This window comes from Drosophila novamexicana, unplaced genomic scaffold, assembly GCF_003285875.2.
Source record: "Drosophila novamexicana strain 15010-1031.04,08,12 unplaced genomic scaffold, DnovRS2.1 tig00000485-arrow-pilon, whole genome shotgun sequence".
Lineage (NCBI taxonomy): Eukaryota > Metazoa > Arthropoda > Insecta > Diptera > Drosophilidae > Drosophila > Drosophila novamexicana.
Window position 1 is genome coordinate 5,166,135 of NW_020824808.1, and position 16,831 is coordinate 5,182,965.

The 16,831-nt window shown below is 44.1% G+C and overlaps 5 protein-coding genes across 5 annotated transcripts; 3 read left to right on the forward strand and 2 right to left on the reverse strand.

Annotated features, from left to right (window-relative positions):
• Nucleotides 1-353: 353 nt before the first annotated feature.
• Nucleotides 354-2,502, reverse strand: LOC115761774 (zinc finger protein 2). Its single transcript, XM_030703704.1, has 3 exons — nucleotides 2,216-2,502; nucleotides 1,091-2,159; nucleotides 354-1,035 (listed from the first exon to the last, which is right to left on the reverse strand). The coding sequence occupies exons 1-3, from the start codon at nucleotides 2,333-2,335 to the stop codon at nucleotides 377-379; spliced, it is 1,848 nt and encodes a 615-aa protein (XP_030559564.1). The 5' UTR covers nucleotides 2,336-2,502; the 3' UTR covers nucleotides 354-376.
• A 198-nt stretch (nucleotides 2,503-2,700) lies between these two features.
• On the forward strand, nucleotides 2,701-3,160 carry LOC115761779 (transmembrane protein 141). The gene is made up of 2 exons (XM_030703710.1): nucleotides 2,701-2,893; nucleotides 2,948-3,160. Exons 1-2 carry the CDS (start codon nucleotides 2,779-2,781, stop codon nucleotides 3,142-3,144), a joined length of 312 nt encoding a protein of 103 aa, XP_030559570.1. The 5' UTR covers nucleotides 2,701-2,778; the 3' UTR covers nucleotides 3,145-3,160.
• On the forward strand, nucleotides 3,100-4,974 carry LOC115761775 (putative GTP-binding protein 6). The gene is made up of 3 exons (XM_030703705.1): nucleotides 3,100-3,394; nucleotides 3,448-4,336; nucleotides 4,392-4,974. Exons 1-3 carry the CDS (start codon nucleotides 3,177-3,179, stop codon nucleotides 4,860-4,862), a joined length of 1,578 nt encoding a protein of 525 aa, XP_030559565.1. The 5' UTR covers nucleotides 3,100-3,176; the 3' UTR covers nucleotides 4,863-4,974.
• On the reverse strand, nucleotides 4,927-10,579 carry LOC115761772 (dihydroxyacetone phosphate acyltransferase). The gene is made up of 4 exons (XM_030703701.1): nucleotides 10,497-10,579; nucleotides 8,500-9,075; nucleotides 7,160-8,439; nucleotides 4,927-7,095 (listed from the first exon to the last, which is right to left on the reverse strand). The coding sequence occupies exons 2-4, from the start codon at nucleotides 9,053-9,055 to the stop codon at nucleotides 6,766-6,768; spliced, it is 2,166 nt and encodes a 721-aa protein (XP_030559561.1). The 5' UTR covers nucleotides 9,056-9,075; nucleotides 10,497-10,579; the 3' UTR covers nucleotides 4,927-6,765.
• Nucleotides 10,580-11,141: 562 nt separating this feature from the next.
• LOC115761649 (fatty-acid amide hydrolase 2) lies at nucleotides 11,142-12,867 on the forward strand. Its single transcript, XM_030703488.1, has one exon. The coding sequence runs from the start codon at nucleotides 11,211-11,213 to the stop codon at nucleotides 12,783-12,785; it is 1,575 nt and encodes a 524-aa protein (XP_030559348.1). The 5' UTR covers nucleotides 11,142-11,210; the 3' UTR covers nucleotides 12,786-12,867.
• The last annotated feature ends 3,964 nt before the right edge of the window (nucleotides 12,868-16,831 follow it).

The window sequence follows — 16,831 nt, forward strand, 5'->3', positions numbered from 1 at the left end:
AGTTCAACTGATCGATCCAACTGATCAGAGCATAAACTACTGTTTGTATATACACATATATTTTGTATTTTTTTTTTGTGCTTGAAACACCGCGAGCTTAATAGTTATTAATGTAGCTTTAGGATATGAACAAATATTTTCTACATCTTTTACTAAATATCGATAGTAACAATTGACAGCTCCGACTAATGATAAGTGCCGAGTATAAAGCCCCCAATCCGTTTACACTGAAAACCCCTAATGTTAAATATCGAGAGTATCAGCTCTGTCGATAATTTTCCAGCTCTAATCTATGGAACATCCCATCTTAAGACCTAGCGTATTTAAAATTCCCACAGGGAAAAGTAGCCACCGCCGCTGCCGGCGCCTCCATCACCTAAAGCAAATCGGTTGCATCCGACTCCTCGTCCGCCTCCTCTAGCGCCGCATTTCCGTTCTCCTTGTTGCTCAGCAGGGTGAAATGCACCAATCGCTTGTCGTCCTGTTCGTGCATCGTCAGATGCGTGCGCATATCAGTCATCGTTTTGAACTCCTCGCTGCACACAGGACATATGTAGATCTTGTCGCCCTGATGCGTCCGCTGATGCATCTGGCAGTCGCCACGTTGCGTAAAGCTCTTGGAACAGAAGGGACAAACGTAGGGCCTTTCGCCCGTGTGAGTGCGTCGGTGATTCTTCAACACGTTGAGCGCTGTGAACCGCATGGGACACAAGTCACAGGCATAGGGTCGCTCGCCTGTGTGCTTGCGCTTGTGCTTGGCCAGGGAGCAGCTGGTGGTGAATCTGGAGGAGCAGACCTCACATTGATACGGCTTGACACCGGTGTGGGTGCGCGCATGGGAGGTCAGCTCCGCTTTGGTTACAAATGAATGATTGCACAGCTCGCACTTGAAACGCTTTATGTCCGAGTGGCGCATCATGTGCTGGCGTAGATTCGCATTCTGTGTGAAGCCTTTTCCGCAAACTTTGCACACAAATGGCTTCTCACCGGTGTGGATACGCATGTGATCCCGCAGCGTGGACAACATGGTGAAAACTGCAAAATGAGAAATTTAAGACTGAAAGTAGCAAAATCCTCCTCCTTGGCTTACCCTTCTGGCAAACATTGCACTGATTGCGTAGATTCCGTTTGTGCGTCTGCACCATGTGCCTGCCCAGCTGCTCCATGGACTCGCAGCGCAAGCCGCACTCCTGACATATGAACGCACCATGCGTTGCCTGATGCTCGGTCAAATGATCCAGCGAGACAAATACCCTTTCGCACTCGTTGCATTTGAAATTGCGATGGGTGCAGCTATTTTGCCGCCGATGTATGATCAGGGATTTCTCCAGCGCAAAGCCTGCATTGCAGCGATCACAGTGGAACTTGGCCTTCAATTCATCCAATTCACCTGCAGGTGTGCCATTTGAGTTAATGGGTTTTGATTTCTTTGCAGGCGACGGCACATCCAGCTGTTCCTCCGGCTGATGCTGCACGCTGCGCTTGGACGTTGACTGTGACTCCTGATGCGTCGATTGCTCCTCCTTAGGCAGTTTTGTGGCACACTTGCGCGTAGGCAGCGCGAGCGTTGGCGCAGGTTCTGGTGAGATGTATGTGTCGCCATTACCATTGCTGACAAGCCGATATTTATACTCCTTCTGCTTGGCAACTGTTTCCACCGCCTGTTCAAGCAGCTCGCCTGTGTTTTTATTGTACACCATTTCCGTTTCAAACTTAATGTTGTCTTTTTCCACATGCAGTATTATATTCTCGGCGCTCGCCTTGGACGGCGTCTCATCTGTTTCTTGCTCTTCTGTAAATTCATAGTCATACTCTTCCTCCTCCTGTCCATCCACCTCATCTATCAAAGGTTCGTTGGCCAGCAGTGTTGGCTGCTCAATGCTGGTGTTTTGCGCGGCATCTGATGTGGCCACCCCATCGGTTTGTGCCTCAGCTGTGGCTGTTGACACCGCATTAGTTTGCACTGACCTTTCGGACGTAGCCACTGCGGACTTGGCTGCTGTTGATGGCTGGTCCGGCTCCTCGGGGAGTGCATTGGGCAGCAGCTGTCGCAGCGTTCGGTTTGAGCTCTCACATTTGAGTTTAAATGAGTAGCAGTGGTTTATTTCGCTGATGCAACTAAGACAGACCCTGGCTGGCAGATTATCCTCGCGCCGTGGCTGTAAAGAACAGGAATTGAGTCTGGGGCGTCTGGAATTTGAAATCCAAGGCTTACCTTAGTCCTTGTGAATTCGCGCAGCATATCGACCAAGCAGCTGCCAGTGCCACCATCATAAATGGACAAAAATGGACCCGAGAGGCTAAGGCAAGTGCGACAAATCTTCTCCACATCCATTTTGCAGCAAAATCTTGAGAAAACGCCACAAACAACTAAGCGGAATGTCGTTGCCGGACCGGCTGACACTAATATCAGAAAGTGCTGCCTATCATCTGCCACTCAAATACTTCATTTGATTGTAGATGTGTGTATATCATTCAAATTTTTACTAATGCGTCATTTAAACAACGAGTTAACTTGCAACCATTATATAAGCGCATCTAATTTAAGTCCAAACTAATCTTGTACACCTCTAAGAAACACATAACTGCATCTGCTAAGTGCTTGATAATAAGAATTGCATCGTGTGCGCGCTGCCTAACAGGCTGTGTAGTTGCCAGATCGTGCACTAACAATAGACAGACAGTGCTGCCCATAATAAGAGAAGCTAGCACAACATCGTATAGCCGGTTGGCACATACTTCCTTGCGCTTAAATTAATGCGTAAATAAATAATTATTATGAACGACATCAAGCGTTTGAAGGAACAGCAACGCGATAAACATCCAGGCTTTGACGGCTATCTGGACTGCATGACACGTGCTCTCTTTACGGGCTTGTCATCATTTTGTTTAGGTAGGCATTTCATTAATTGTCAAAATAATTGCATAATATTTATTCTTTTTGTAGGATTTGCGGGCACATATTTTGTACAAAAGGCGGTTCAAACAAAAATACGTTATCCAGTTAAGTGCAACGTATTGGTTTCCTCCTTAGTAGCAACTGGTGTTGCATATCAAACGACATCAACACGCACCAAATCCTGTCAAGCGGCTTGGATGGCATACGAGGGCAAGCACACTGTGCTCAAAGAGGAAACCTTTTAATTAGCCAAATTGTAAAGAGTATAGTTTAAGTCATGAAGTGCTTCCGTTCGGTGCTGCGTGTGGCCTGGCCTGCCCAGCTGCGCCCATTTATCACCCAAATTCCAGCGCGTTTTAAGTACACACAGCATCAAGGAGTCAAGGGCATACGCAATCGTAAGAGCTTCTATGAGGCTCAAATGCAGGCGGGACTTCAGGAGAAAAGCGATACAACCGCAGTCAGTTCCGGCGACATGCGTTTCTTGGATGATCGGTGGGTTTGACTTAACCATATGTCTGAGCCTTAATTAATCTATATCTTCACAGTGCCTACGATGAAGTTGCCGGCGGCGCTATGCGCATCAGCAGGGATGTGGCGACAGCGCAACACGTATTTATCTTGCAACCCTATGTCAAATGGTCCGCAAAGCGAACAACGCCCAATGATGTAACGCCTGACGATCAACTGGCCGAGGCCACTGCGCTGATACACTCGCTGCCAAACTGGCAGGTGGCTCGGTCGCTCAAGGTGCCATTGGAGAGTCTGGAACGCAAAACACTTTTTGGCAGCGGCAAGCTGGCCGAGCTCAAACAACTAATGACCGATCTGCGGCAGGAGCGACAGGTAACCTGCCTGTTTGTAAGCAAGGGCACGCTCTCCTTTGCACAAAAACAATTTCTGGAAACAGAATTCCAGCTGCCTGTACTGGATCGCTATTCGGTAGTTATACAGATCTTGCGTCTACATGCGACCAGCGCCGAGGCGCGTCTGCAGGTTGCCTTGGCGGAGCTGCCTTATATATGGGCGCTAGCCAAGGATGCGAGCGTTACGCAGACCCGGCGCCAGGGCTATTCTCTGAGTGATCTTCAAAAGGAAATACTGCGAACCAGGGAGCGCAAGTTGCGCGCGGAGCTGGATGGCGTGCGTCGACAACGGCAACTGCTGCGCCAGAAGCGCAAACAGCAAAATTATCCCGTTGCAGCTGTCGTTGGCTATACGAATGCTGGCAAGACCTCGCTGATAAAGGCGCTCACTGTGGAGGATAAGCTGCAGCCGCGCAACCAACTGTTTGCCACGCTAGATGTAACAGCGCATGCGGGCAACTTACCCTGCAATCAGCAGCTCATCTATATGGATACGGTGGGTTTTATGTCCGATTTGCCTACCGGCCTATTTGAGTGCTTTGTGGCCACCTTGGAGGATGCCATGCTGGCGGTAAGTGTGAAAAATACAACTATTTGCACGCTATATAATCGTGTTTCTGTTTTAGGATATAATTATACATGTGCAGGATCTTTCGCATCCCTGTCATTCCGCACAGCGCGGCCATGTTGAGTCCACTCTGCGTTCCTTGGCCTTTAGCATAGCTGGTGGAGACTCCAGTGTCAGCCAATTGCCGCCCATCATCAATGTTTACAACAAATGCGATTTATTAACACCGAAAGCTCAATTGGCAGCTGTGGTTCAGCAACCAAATACGGAAGTGGGTCATCTAATCTCTGCACGCGCTCAGACTGGCCTGGAGCCGCTGCTCAAGGATGTGGAGAAACAGATTTTGGCCGCCACCGGACGCCGAAAGCTGCAGGTGCGTGTGCCCAGCGGCGGACCAGAAATGGCCTGGCTCTATAAGAATGCCGCCGTCGTGGACACCAGAGCGGATGAACAGAATGCGGAGAAAATACTCATGCGTGTGGTTATCAGTCAGCGCACCTTGGAACAGTTCAAGCGCGAGTTTTGCTAACCAATAAAAGTTCTCCGCTCTCTTGCGTAAACATACAATATACATTTTTAAAATCAGTTTTAGGTTTTTTTAATGGTTTTTGTTAATCTTTCGCAAGGGCGCAACTGGCACCAATTTAATATATTTTATTTTTGCTGTTAATATAGTGTATAAATTAGTATATTGGTGTTCGGTTTCTGTAGTATACATATAAATGTATATAAATTTAGCTACAAAAAACTTATATACCATTAAATATGTTTAAAAAATATTTAAGCATAAACAAAATATTGCACTATTTGTTGCTAGACTTGTGTGCTTCAGTTTTTGATTTTTGTTCTTACAAGAAAATTCCTCTGCATATAGCATTATAAAAATATTGAGAATTTATCAAACTTGAGGGTCTCTACTTACTCTAATTCATTTGCTAATGAAAATATAAGTGCTTTTTAATTGGCACTTTTAAGCTTGTCGCTAATTACTTTTAGTAATTAAATGTACTTAAAACCATAAACGTGACGTTGGCTGCAGCTTGAAGTTTAGATACTCTGCAATTTGAGAAAATCTTACAGCAGCTATAAAAAAACAATATTCTGATTTCAGTGTTTCGGGCAATTGTAACAATTCAATATGAACTCGACCTGCCATAAGAGCGAGTTGTAGATGTCTCTAATATTTGTAAGGGATTTTTTAAAAACATTTACGAAAGTGTATGTCAAATGTTGCCTAGTAAAATCGTTAACACCATATGTTAGCCTTTCGGTTACTTTGTTGAGTTATTGGTTACATTTTTCTGTAATGTTTACTAAACTTAATTATTAAAGTTAAAAGTGTTTTTCATATTAATTAAAATTGCTCTTTTAGCACGAGACATAAACATTAGCATTCAGACGAGCTGTTACTAACATGTCCATGCAATTAAATGTTAGGTAGCTTTTGTGAGCAATGCGTTAACAGAACAGGATTATTTTTAGAAGAGCAAGAGACAGCGATGCGCTGTTACTAACATGTCTACATTCTGGTAACAGTACAATACTAACAGTACATTCAGTTTCATTTAAAAGTGAAAGCGCCTTTTCAATAACATACAACAAGGTTAACATTATGGCGAATTATTGCTAACATTGTTATATTTACATTTTCTGATGTTATTAAACTAAGATAAAATTACTTTGTTTTATTCAAACGATACAAGCCATTCTGGCTAAACAGACAAACATAAAAATTAACATAAATCAACATTACCAACATTTGTCTTAAAAATAGAACCCATATACATGTAAATAACTTAAAACGATAGTAAATAAAATATAACGTGTAAACTGAAATAAACTCACTTAAAAGGGCTTTTTGCGCATTTTACCAGGAATGTTTAAAAGTCAATAAGGTAAATAGTTGAAATAAAATAAAAGTTAGAAACTTGATCATATCAAATGTCCGCAAGAACTATAAATGGGTTTATATGTTTGCATACATATTAACAAATGTCGTTGGGATCTCTAGCTATAAAAAAACCTGACTTCCTTGACCTACAATGACTGGCATCCAAAATCTTTTTGGGTTAAGCTTTTGTGTATGGCAACAAATCAAAATATCAATTATTATTAAATACTTAAGGACTAATAAAAATAACCCTCTTATACACAAACGACAAACCCATCATGAAATTAGCCCATAAACTTCACACACACTCGCACACACGCACACACTATGCAGCTGAGCACATGGTTGCGATCAGCCACAGTAGTAATTGCCACAACGGCACCACAAGTACAAACACAATGAGTATGCATATAATGCGGAAATTCTTGAGCAGGCTGACAATGAATTGTATGAATTGTGATATTGTACAATGCTGTTGGGTTGCGGACGTTGCCAAGGCGGTGGGCAGCGAGCTGTTGGCCAACCGCTTGCCGTTTGTCAGTTATAATTTGGCCATATGCGATTGGGCCTGCTCATTGGCCGCCGTCGAGTACTGGGCAAATGGCATCAGCTGGCAATACTCGAGCAGCTGCAGCTCCAGCTGCCTGAGGCACTTCATCGGTGTTGCCGTAGCAACGCACATCAAACCCGTATCGCGAGATTTGTGCAGATAGCCTGACTGTATTAGCGCATAGATGGCGATATTGAGATTGTCCAAAGCCAGGCAATAGGGATGTACATGTGCCGCGGATCCACCTGGTTGCTGCAGCAACTGCTCCACATGCTGCTGCACGCGCACCAACAGATCCCTCGCGCTGAACTCGCCAGACATCTGCGCAGACAGGGTTTTACAAAAGTTAACAAAGTTTTCCTGGAGTTCAAAACCATTTACTAACCTGTCGCAACGTGACTGCCAGCTGATAGTAAAGGCACAGAAATGGAGCCAGAGCAGCCAGTATAACCCGCGAGCACTCATTATCCTGCACACTAATCCGGCCCGTATGCTCGTGCAGCTGCAAAGCATGCTCATCCAGCAGCAGCTTCAAATGTGTCTCAAATTCGGCCGCTTCGCGATTCGATTCAATGATAAATTCATGCTGAAACAGCGCATCCATACTGCTGACATGGTTGTGCAGTGCTGCCAACGTTTCATCATACGTGCCCACGGTGTCAAGCTTCCGTTGACGCCGCTCTTCCTTGAGCGCCGCAAGCAACAGATAAGCGGGCCGTGCCAGCCAAAACATGCAGGGATTTATATACAGCTGCAGGGCCAACATGGGCACTGCCACCGCCATCGTTTGTGGACAGAGCGCGTGTGCCTTCAGACGTCGCACGTCGATCTGGGCCGCCAGTTGCTCGGCAGCCAGCGGCGTGAACTGGAGTCGTCCCGCTCGAAATTGTAAAATGTTGCTGTGTATCTCAATGGTATCGATCACGTCCACCTTGATGCTATTCGTACTGGTGCTGACATGGGCGCCCAGCTGCTCAAACATGCGCTTCAGATGGAGTATGGCGGCGGACACCTCGTCCAGATTAACGCAGCGCTGTCCGTACAACTGACTGGCATAGTACAGACTTAACAGATTGAAGGTGCTGATGACAATGCGTCGCTGCTGCTGATAGATAATTTCATTGGCCAGCTGCTTGACCAGCTCTATTTCCTGGCGATTGAGCTTCTGCAATTGTCCACTCAATCCAGCGCGTTGCATACGCTGTGTGCTGTCGTGTCCAAAGAATTCGCGCACTGAGATGGGCTCGCCGAAGTCCAGAAACATTTTGCCGAAGCGCTCGTCGATGATTTTCAGAGCTTTAAAGAACCCCTTGGTGGACTCCTTAGGCTTGGGCACGCCCAGCAGTTCGTAGACAAACAGCTGCTCCTCCAGTACACGCTCATAGGCAACGCTAACGGGCACAATCATCACATCCGGCACCTCGCCCGTAAAATAGGGCAGCAATGCCATGGACAACAGGCCCACCTTGGGCACCAGTGCTTTAAAATTGCGGGAGCGTGTGCCTTCTATGAAAAACTCGACGCCTATATGGTAATTGGCGACCAGGGCGTACATATATTCCCGAAAGATGTCCCAGTAGAGCTCGTCGTTGGAGAAGGAGCGACGCATAAAAAAAGCGCCCGTTTTTCGCAACATGGTGCCCATGCCAAACATGGAGTGAAAGTCTGGAGGAGATTCAAATGTTAGGCTGGCCCAGAAACTAGTATGACATATGTGAAACTTACCCATGCCCGCCGCAATGCCAGGTATTTCAATATCATAATAATAGCATATGTAGCTCATCAGTATAAAGTCCATGTAGCTACGATGACTGGGCAGATACAGCACAGGACAACGGCCCATATCCTTGCGCACATTGGCCATGCTGGCCGAATTGACATAGAAGCCATCGCAAATGCGCTTGCCAATCGCCGTAATGGCAATGCCACACCAACGTATTATGGCCATATTTCTATCCAAGCCGATCTCATCGATAATCGCACGCGCCTGTTGCTCCAGCTGCTTTAGAGGCTGTTTCGTCTCGCGCGCATAGTGCTCCAGCAGAGCGCGTAGCTTATCGCTGCGCAGCACGTGCTGTTTCAGTTTTTGTGGATTCAAGTACCGTTCAAACTCATAGGCCACCTGCGGTTTGAACTCTCTGGTCATGGAGGCCTCATTGCCCGGCGCTATAATGTTCTCAAATTGTCGCATGTATGCTGCAGCCGCGGCCGAAGCGGATGATTCACCACCACCTGACGCGGCCGTCGCTGTTACCTGGCTGACGGCTGGCTTCATTTCCATCGAACGTTTGACAGGTTTAACTGTAAAGTATGTAACAGTATATATGTATATAATATATATTTATATAAATAATTGATTATTCGTCTTATAACGTTAGCTCGTCCGACTGACACGATGTGTGTTTTTGGTCGAATGATATGCTTTGGCAGGCCGCTTTATAGCCGGCGCACAGCTGGCGCACGCCTTCGCCTCACAATATGATTTCTTTTACTACTTGTTATCGGCCCGGTTTCTAGATTGTCTTGCCGGTTCGGCTTTGGGTTAATCATTGGGCAAACGTTTCGGCTGCCTATTCATCACCATTAAGTTTCCAATAGGTTAATTGTGGACTATCACGTGCGAAAGAAGCGGCAATATTAGATTGCATTATCTGTTATCTTTTCAATACAAAAACGATATACCCCAATGCGGTATGTAGTGTACACACAAGCTAGGTATGCAGCTCAGATGTTTTGCTCGAGGAAAACCGTTTATTTTACTATTTATTCAATTATATAACATCGGCTTTAAGCTTCATGCAGCTTTACACAAATTGTGAAGCAAAATTTTCATTCAAATTCTTAAATAACATCACCCTTATTTGAAAATAAATGAAATGATCGAAAAAATGCTGTTTCTTAAAATTCCATTTATAGGTATTAAGATCAAAAATCAGTGCAGTGCTCTTCAACGATTTTTAATTTCTGCCCCATTAAGTGAAATTTATTTTTGAACGATCAGGACATAAGCAAATTTTAACGTTATCCAATTTCACACAAGCTGAGCTGCGTACCGGGCAGCAAAACGTACCAGTATAAGCTAAAATTACATTTTTTAAAATGATTTATCAAGCAGCTTACGCCAGCGTACATAAATTTTATTTCTAGACAGCAAAATGTTTACACTTAAGCCAGATATGCAGATCGCACACCCCATGGCCAAACATATATGAGAATAGTAACATTATTGTATTTACACAGAATGTAAAACGTACTTTTCACCCGCAACAACAACGAAACTGTTTGTTTATCAAACGACTTACGACACACAAGGAAAATTTAAGCGGCGATTCTGAATGCGACAAGTAAACAAACACGAACACGCTAAGCAAACCAATTGCAGTTAATGATCATCAACACGCTTTCAGGCAACAGATTACGTAGATCTGGGCAAGTGCACGTCAGGCGCAGTTCCTTGAATGATAAATTAATCAAATATGCAACTTGAGCAGTTGCTGAGCTTCTCAGCTACACATACACGCACACGCACACCCACACACAAATACACTCTCAAGACGCCACACACAGATGCACTCGTCTAGAAAAACAAACACATGTGTGGCCCTGGCCGTTGCATATGCAACGTTTTAATATAATTTCGCACAGTTTTAGCATTTAAGTTAAACGCATTTGCATTAAAATGAGTTGACTTTCTATTTTGGCATTCGTTTGTTTTTACATACGAAAATTCGATACAGGTACTGTGACAGCAGCAATTTGGCGACGCTTTAGCAGCGCGACGGTAAAGCAACTACCACTCACAGCTGCGGCGACGGCAGCGACGGGTCGATATTTATTTTTATTGTTGTTGCTGGTGGCGTGTTTCGTGTCGATGATGGTTCATGCATGCTGCGTCGTGACACGGCCAATTTCTTGCAGGCAATGTCATGCAATCGAAATTAATTCATTTTATACAATAAATAGTAAGGCTTAGGTAAATCAATGCAGTTGAAAGCGATTTCGCTCATATATAAAATCCTAAACAAGGTGGCAACGCCATCGCGAAGCCTAATATTTTATGTATCTAAATCTATTTACCAGCACAACTGTTCAAAATCGTGAGATATTTACTTTTAAATCACTAAGTGTTGGAAAATAGGTTAATTGAATAATTTTAGTTATTAAGTCTTTTGCCGGAAGAAACAGCGTACATATTATCAGTTGCAACAACAGTCGTAACGTTTGAGACCCCCAGCTCTTAACGGCTGTTGAGCTGTTTGAATAAAGAGCTTTTCATACCGGTTTATGTAAAGCTGCAAAACTTTGTTGTGGTGGCAACGCCAGTAGGGTAATTAAAAACAACTTTTTTATGATATGCATGTACATATATCTTAAATACTTGCTGACTTTACAAGACGTCGCGTGGTTCAAAAAGATAAGAAAAATAGAAATTCGTCATGAGTTTTTGGAAAATATTGTTAGAGGCTCTGTTAACCCTTGTCCACATCATAACCGATCGCCTGTTGGAGTTTGCCCTGGGCTGGTATCTGGGTCCACAGAAGCGTGTCGCAACTCTTCCAAATGTGGACCAACAGGTCATATTGACCAAGAGCGCCGTTGAGCTGGCAAAACAAATACGCGAACGCAAGCTAAAAAGTTACGATATCGTCAAAGCCTATTGCGACCGCATCGAAATTGTGAATCGTGAACTGAACGCCGTCGTCGATGGACCCTTTGTGAAGGAGGCACTGGAGCAGGCGCGCGTTATCGATGCGCAGCTGGCGGCGAATCATTATACAGATGACCAGCTGCTGGCGCTGCCCTTTCTGGGCGTACCGTTCACCACCAAGGACAGTACCTCTGTGGCCGGCAAGCTGCACACCTTGGGCCTGCTGGCACGCAAGGATGTGCGGGCCACGCATGATGCGGAGTGTGTACGGCTGATGAAGCAAAGCGGCGCCATTATTATAGCCACCAGCAATGTGCCGGAGGTGAATAAGTGGATCGAGTCGCGCAATATGCTAATTGGCGGCACCAATAATCCCTACGATCTGAGGCGATCCGTGGGCGGTTCCTCGGGCGGCGAAGCCGCTTTAATCTCAGCCTGCTGCACTGGCTTTGGCCTGGGCACCGATATAGGTGGCTCCATACGCATTCCGGCCTTTAATTGTGGCATTTTCGGGCACAAGCCCAGCGCGGGCGCCGTTAATATGGCCGGCTGCACCTTTCGCACCGGCAAGGAGCAGGAGACAATGGTCTGTGCGGGTCCCATGACGCGCCATGCCAGCGATTTGCGGCCCATTATGAAGGTGCTGCTGGAGCCAGCACTGCACAGTGTGCTCAAGCTGGATGAGCAGGTGGATGTGAAGAGTCTGCGCTACTTTTATGTGCCCAGCATTGGGATGCGCCAGTGCAATCCCATCAATCGCGAAACGGAGCGCATCATGTACAATGTGCGCAAGCATTTTGAGTCGCTGACCGGAAAGGAGGTGCGCTTGACGAAGCTGCCGGAGACGCAGCTGACCGGCAAAATGTGGCGCTACTGGATGACCCAGGAGCCGGCCAACTTCAATCAGCTGCTGGGCAACGGCGTCGAGCTGAATCCGTTTGTGGAGCTATTCAAAAAGTTGCTGGGTCAGGGCGAATACAGTATGGCGGCCATTTACTCGCTGCTGGATAACATCTTGCCCAAGGAGAACGAGGCGTTGATGCGCAAGGCAACCAAAAAGTGCAAGGCAGCGCTGCAAGAGCTGCTGGGTGAGAACGGAGTGCTGATCTTTCACAGTTCTCCACGCACGGCACCCTTTCATTACTATCCACTGGTCAAGTTTATGGACTTCAGCTACTTCAGCCTGTTCAATGTGCTGCGTTTGCCGGCGACGCAGGTGCCCATGGGTCTGGATGCGCAGGGCATGCCCCTGGGCATACAGGTGGTGTCCAATCACAACAATGATCGCCTGTGCTTGGCTGTGGCCGAGGAGCTGGAGCGCGCCTTTGGCGGCTGGGTTGCGCCGTTTCCATTAAAGCGCTGAAAGGTTGTTAGTAATATTAACAAATACTCATACAGGTGTTGGTAATCCCTAAGGCTGTTTTCCGAACAAAATATTATTAAACGAACTGCTTTGAATCTAATTTTTGAATTCAATTTGGCGGCAAATTCAGCAGCTGTTCGTGCAGTGTGACCTCAAATTTGCATTTACATGAATCTGGCAGCGCTGCCAAGCTGATGCGACAATGTGGCAGCCCTGGCTATTTAAGCATGGGCTACACTTTTTCTGCGCTGCGTCTGTGTGCGGGCATTTTTTAAAACTTTCGTTTGCTTGTAAAAAATTGTGCGATTATTTGCGTGAATATCATAAGCATATGCAAACAAAAAAAATATATAGATATGCAACCATATAAGAGAATGGTCGAAATAAAACGAGAGCTTGAGGAAAGCAATAGGTAAGTGCAACCAGCTAATTAAAGCACATGTAAGAACTTGGTCTCATCCTTTGAACTTTGACCGAGCAGGTGATAAATGGACATTTAAGCCCCACAAGCAGCCACTTAGCTCAGCTCAGTTGTGCCCTGCGTTGTCCACAATTAATTTGCAGTGTCGGGTCCCCCCCATTACAAATGTACACACACACACAGACACAAAGCACATTGACAGCTTTTTGCAAATGTGCGTGCGACGCTCAAACCGAACTCAACCTAACCTTACATTGACTCTGGGCCATAAATTACGTGCAACGAGCATCTTCCGTTTGTCTCATTTGCTGCTGTTGCTGTGCCCCTGTGCCTTGGTTCACCTATTGTCTTTATGCTGACCAAGCGACAAATATGCCTTTTAATATTTTCACATTGCACAAGTCAAGAATGGACACGTGCAATTGTCTAGTGTTGTGTTTTTGTTTTTGCTGTTATTGAAAATTGCCCGTACGTTTTTGTTATGCGTTTGTGTGTGTGTGTGAGTATATTTTGAGCATTTCTGCTCCGTTTTGTTTGGCTGTTTCTGTTTTTGAAATATTAACGACGCCCTTTTGCTGTTCTTGGCTTTGTGCATAACTTTTACGTTACGAGTGTTTTTGCCTGCATTTTATGTGCGCCTTCTACCCCACGCACACAAACATCAACGCACATACATACATATACCTTGTAACCTTACATTTGTGTGTGTACGTAGCGTGCAAATAATGCGTAGCAAGAAAATCAAACTTTTTTTTTTATTGGAAGTTAGCGATGTGCAAGTGCTGCGCAATTAGTGATGGGCTTATATATATGTTTTTTTTTGTTGTACCTATTGAAAGTTGGCACATTAATGGAATTTCGCTTAAAGCACAGACAGACGCTGCCCAGCTTGGGCAGGGTCTTAAATGTAAAATTATGAAAATTGCCCAGCCGCGACGGACTTTGTACGGCATTGTATGCGCGCCTTTGACAAATCCCAAATCCAGCCTCTAAACAGTCATGTTTCATTGCCACCACCCTCCTCCAACAAGCACATTTGCCTATGCGCCAAACAAAAAAAAAAAGGAAAAATAGTTGAGAGTTCTTTATTTTTTTTGTGCAACTGCTGTTGCTGCTGCTGCCAGTTGCCGCTGGCCCCAAACTGTTGTAAAAACGTCTACATTGTTGAAATTCCTTTTGCGAAATTGCCACGTGACACAAAGGCGTCTGGAGCCACATATATAGAGCGAACGCCTTTTATTAGCCTTGCAGAGTGCGACCCCAGCCGAACTACCCGACACAATAGGCCCGAAAATGACGTTGCAACAATTAATGTGAACATTTTCGCAGTCGTCGTCGTCGTCGTGATTTATAACGTGCATAAAATTTGCGGTTCTGGTGAAACACCTAAAATGGGGGTAGAGGGCGAAAAATTAGTCAGTTGCTGTTTCCTGTTTTGTTTGGATGGGTGTGTTAGTGATGGGAATGAGAGGCCGTTGTCAACGGCTTTATAATTTATCGATAGTTGCGTATGGTTTACCCCTGAACACCCTGTGCTGCTCGCTGTCTGAAATTTGAAAACTATTTTCATTGCGTGATAATTTATGTTACAAATGCAAATTACACAATTGTTGGCCAGTTATGTAAATTAATTGCTAAAATGAACAGCATATTATTAACACTCTCTCTCCCACCCTCTCTCTCTCTCTCTCACGTTCTTATGCTATATATAAATGTAGTAGCCACGGTTGGATCCGTTCAATTTGCTTTCCAAATCTCAAATTATGTGTTAACAATTTTCTCATGTGTCTTTGTTTAGCAATTTTGCAGTTTGCAGTTTCTTTTTTCAATTTACAATAAAATTCAATAAGGTGTTGACTTAATGGAAATTGACTGACAGCAGCTGCCAAAGGTGTACGTGTGTGCTTAGGTGTGTGCTTCTGTGTAAATCTAAGGCCATGTCTGAGCTTCTTGTTTTGTGTTCTTGCTATAAAATGCATTTGGGAGCCAAAAATCTGCTTGGCATTTGCAAAGTTCAAATATCAAAAAGGACTGTGAAAAGTTTACGGAAGTTGTCTTGGGACATGTATTGAAGTTATGAGACAGCACTTTGATGTAAATTGGAGTATTGTTCAATGTCATCAAAGAAAAAAAAGCGCCATTAAAAACTTACAAAACAAAATATACTTAGTTCTACCTAATAGAGTAAAAATAGAAATTCTATACTCATAACTCTTCAAAAATAGAATAAAAGTGATTCAGTTTTAGTGTGAAACTTACGATTTCCTTAAAGGCTTTTAATACCCTCTGAAAACTACTCTCTCGATCAAGCTCAGTTTTTGTGTTTCCTCTTTGTGCCTTATTCTGAAACGTTTTGCCTGACAAATTGCCTTTCTTGAAATCGACAGTTGGAATTTGGAAGATAAAAGATGTTTATGTTTACAATTAACTCAATTTTTAATAACCTTAATTATTTTTATATAAATTCTCTCGAAAATTAAGTTTTTGTATGAAAAAACATTTTGTTTATCAATTTTGTATATCTTGACCAAACTCGGCATTTATTAGTTTTACTATGCTCCTCATATATATGCAAAATCCTATTTAAATCGGACCACTATATCATATAGCTGCTATAGGAACGATCGGTCGAAAATAAATTCTAAAGTAAGATACAATTGTTTATGATAAACTTAGGCTTACTTTTTTATTTTTATATAAATTATCTACAGTTCTTAGTTCTATCTGTAAGACGCTAGAGAAAACCTGCAAAAAGTCTATGGCAATATTAATTTCTCAGCTTATGGATTGTTTCATTGATGTATACTTTATTTAAATGTGTGCACAATATATTCAGAAACTTCATTAGCCTTATGAAACCGCATACTCATTACAGATAAACACTTGGTAAACACGAATACGCACTGTTGCACATCAAAAACATCAACTTTTACATAACCTTGCACTGAGTAAAGATTTTAATTTTCAAAACTAACAAATATATATATACAAAAAAATAAATAAATTGCAAGTGCATATCACAAAGGTTAAAGGTTTGGAGTACAGAGGGGCAGGTGGCAGGTAGTGGTGGTAGCTGTATGTTCAGTGCAGTTGCCAGGATTCTTTGCACTGTTGCACAATCAGCAAAAGTCAGCGAGCTATGAACAAAAGTTAAACAGACAAAACAAAGTGCACAGTTAGTGGGCGTGGCTAGGAGAGAATAGGGTGTTGTTGTCGCTGTAAATTTCACACGCAGGGCGCGTAAAATGGCGTCGCAATTTTAAAGTTAAGAACATTTGCGTAATTAGCAATAGCAACATGCAAAAGGTACAAACAAGTCAAGTGCCGGGCCAAAAGGCGACAGTCGAAAGTACTTTAAGTGCCAGCGCAAATTACGTACCAAAAAGTTAATTAAATTGTTACCATTTTGCGTTTTCTAACGTTTCACCGATTTGTCGTGTTGGCCGCGTTGGCTTTTGGCCAACTGCATGTTTGCTAACGGACAAACCTCCGGCTGACAATTAACAAATGTCCACAGCGGAAAACTTGCGCCAAGGATGCGGGTGTCGCCGCTGCCAAACTTACAGCTTCCTCTTATGACACCAGTTTTTCTTTTCCAGGGGCAAGCTCTGATTTATGTTTTGCA